The sequence below is a fragment of the Aplysia californica genome, unplaced genomic scaffold, assembly GCF_000002075.1.
Source record: "Aplysia californica isolate F4 #8 unplaced genomic scaffold, AplCal3.0 scaffold00593, whole genome shotgun sequence".
Taxonomy (NCBI): domain Eukaryota; kingdom Metazoa; phylum Mollusca; class Gastropoda; order Aplysiida; family Aplysiidae; genus Aplysia; species Aplysia californica.
The window spans coordinates 276,645-278,959 of NW_004797863.1; the positions used below are offsets into that span (position 1 = coordinate 276,645).

The 2,315-nt window shown below is 44.7% G+C and overlaps 1 protein-coding gene across 1 annotated transcript in view; it reads left to right on the forward strand.

The window, feature by feature from the left end:
- The window catches only part of LOC101857206 (hemicentin-1), a gene marked incomplete in the record, with an annotated part of 120,102 nt that overhangs the window by 56,723 nt on the left and 61,064 nt on the right, over positions 1–2,315 (forward strand). Inside the window, 2 exon segments of the mRNA XM_013087487.2 lie at positions 871–1,043; positions 1,758–2,039. Coding sequence (XP_012942941.1) covers positions 871–1,043; positions 1,758–2,039 — 455 coding nt within the window.

The following is a 2,315-nucleotide window of genomic DNA, read 5'->3' on the forward strand; positions in this document are numbered from 1 at the left end:
TGTGTGTGTGTGTGTGCGTGCGTACGCGTGCATTTTCTCTGTGTTCTCTCCCGTCTATCCCTTCTCGTTTCTCAAAGACAATGCTACAGAAACATAATGTAGTATGTCATGTTTTAGCGACAAACGGTGTTTTCAATTATTGTTCTTTTTAATTAAAAAAATGTATTTAACCTCCCCCCCTCCCCTTTTAAAAAAAACCAACTGTCGTCGTCCACTTTTCGTCATTCGTCGCCCTGCTTATCTTCTGGTATGTGGATGGTTGGCGGGTGCGCTGGTGTGGTTTGCTTCTTTTTCCCTATCAAACATATATCGTCCTTATCTCCCATCCTTCTTTTTTATGTTTGTTACTCTCTTGTAACTCCTCTAATCTTCTAGCGCTCATATGACCTTATGCAGTTGTTAGCGCCATAAAACCTCTACTAAGACAAAAATATCTTCTGGTACCCCACCCTCCACACCCGAATCCTCACCTTTCCTCTGTCCTCCCACATCCTATCTCATACTTCTTCAGCTGATCCATCGATACTGATACTGACTAACGTAATATGCATGACACAGTTTTAAATAGACGAAAGACATAAAGGGAGTACGTGTAGATTGTCCAACTTGTTAAATGCCTCTCTGCCTTCAGATTTTGACATTTAAAAAAATTTGAAACTCGTTCTTTGCTGGCTGGCGAAGAAGACATTGACTTTGCATCATTCTTTTGAGGAATGATCAGACCGATCTTCACCCAGAGATATTTATTGCAGCGATGACAGGATATGTGTGTGGTTGAACTAAGTAGGGAGATGAGGCTGTTTTGTTCTTTTCTTTATGACGTCTCAGTTTTATACCCTCCTTGATCATAATAATTATTCTCCCCACCAGGTACAGAAACGGAGTCCTCCTGGACGCCACCATCCATCCCCGCTACGAGATCCTGGCCGGGGGTCGTCAGATCCGGGTCTACTCGGCACAGGTCAAGGACAAAGGTCGCTACACATGCGCAGCCAACAACAGGGCCGGAGACGACGAGGTCGGCTTTGACCTCCAGGTTCTGGGTGAGAAGATATATAGTGACGTAGATTTGTTGATGATTTTCCAACCCTCACGAAAAAGAAAGAAGCGAGCCTTGAGCACATATTATGTCAATATCGTCCATTTTCAATCTATCCCCGAAATTATTGAAAGAAGAGAAGCATGAACATATTATTTCATCAAAGAGGCGGTCAGAACAATGGAAACAGTTCCCCGTATTATTCTCTTCCACCCCCTTCCAAAATAGAAAATAACGGACTATTCTCATCTGTTCCATTCCCTTCCTGAACAGATAGAAGCAGACCATAAACACATTTCCCCATCTTCTCTTGCAGGCCCTCCCAAAATACATACGAAAGAGCCATGAACCCAAATAACTACCTTCATTTTCAATCCGTCTCTAAGGAAAAAAACGAATCATAAACGCGTGTCCCGATCTTCTCTTTCAGTCCTTCCCAAAATAGAAAGAAGCGAACCATCAACACATTATCGTGTCTCTTCTTCCATTCCCTCCCAAAATAGACAGAAGCAGACCATAAACGCATACCCCGATCTTCTCTTTCAATCCTTCCCAAAATAGAAAGAAGCGAACCTTGAACACATATCACTATCTTCTCTTCCAGCCCCTCCTAAAATACAAAGGAACGGGCCATGAACACAAATAGCGACCTCCGTTGTCAACCCCTTTCTATAGAAAGAAGTGAACCATAAACATATTTCCCCATCTCTTCTTCCAGTCCCTCCCCAAATCGAAAGAAGCGGGCAGAACCTCCAGCCAAAGGTCCTCATCAACAGCTCCGTGGTGCTCAGCTGCCCTACTTCAGGCGTTCCCAGACCAGACATCACGTGGTACAAGGATGGTCAGCCGGTAGAGCTGAGGCCAGGTGTTGCCGAGACCAGGGCTGAAGGCGTTGACTTAGTTCTGAACAGGGCCCAGGTGGCTGACACTGGACGGTACATGTGCGTGGTTCAAAACCCGGCCGGAGAGGACAGTCTCAACTATAACCTGAACGTGCAGAGTGAGTAGAGATTGGAATGTTTTTGGACAGGTTTGAGTAAGAAGTACTTTAACGCGGAAAGTTTCGTTTCTCTCTCTGTCTCCTGTCTGTCTGTCTGTCTGTCTGTCTGACTCTCTCTTTCTCTCTTTCTCTCTGTCTGTTTGTCGGTCTGTCCATCTGTCTGTCTGTCTGTGTGTCTGTCTGTCTCTCTTTCTATGTGTGTATGCATGTGTGTGTGTGTTTGTGTGTGCATGTGTGTGTGTGTGTGTGTTTGTGTGTTCATGTTTGTGTGTGTGT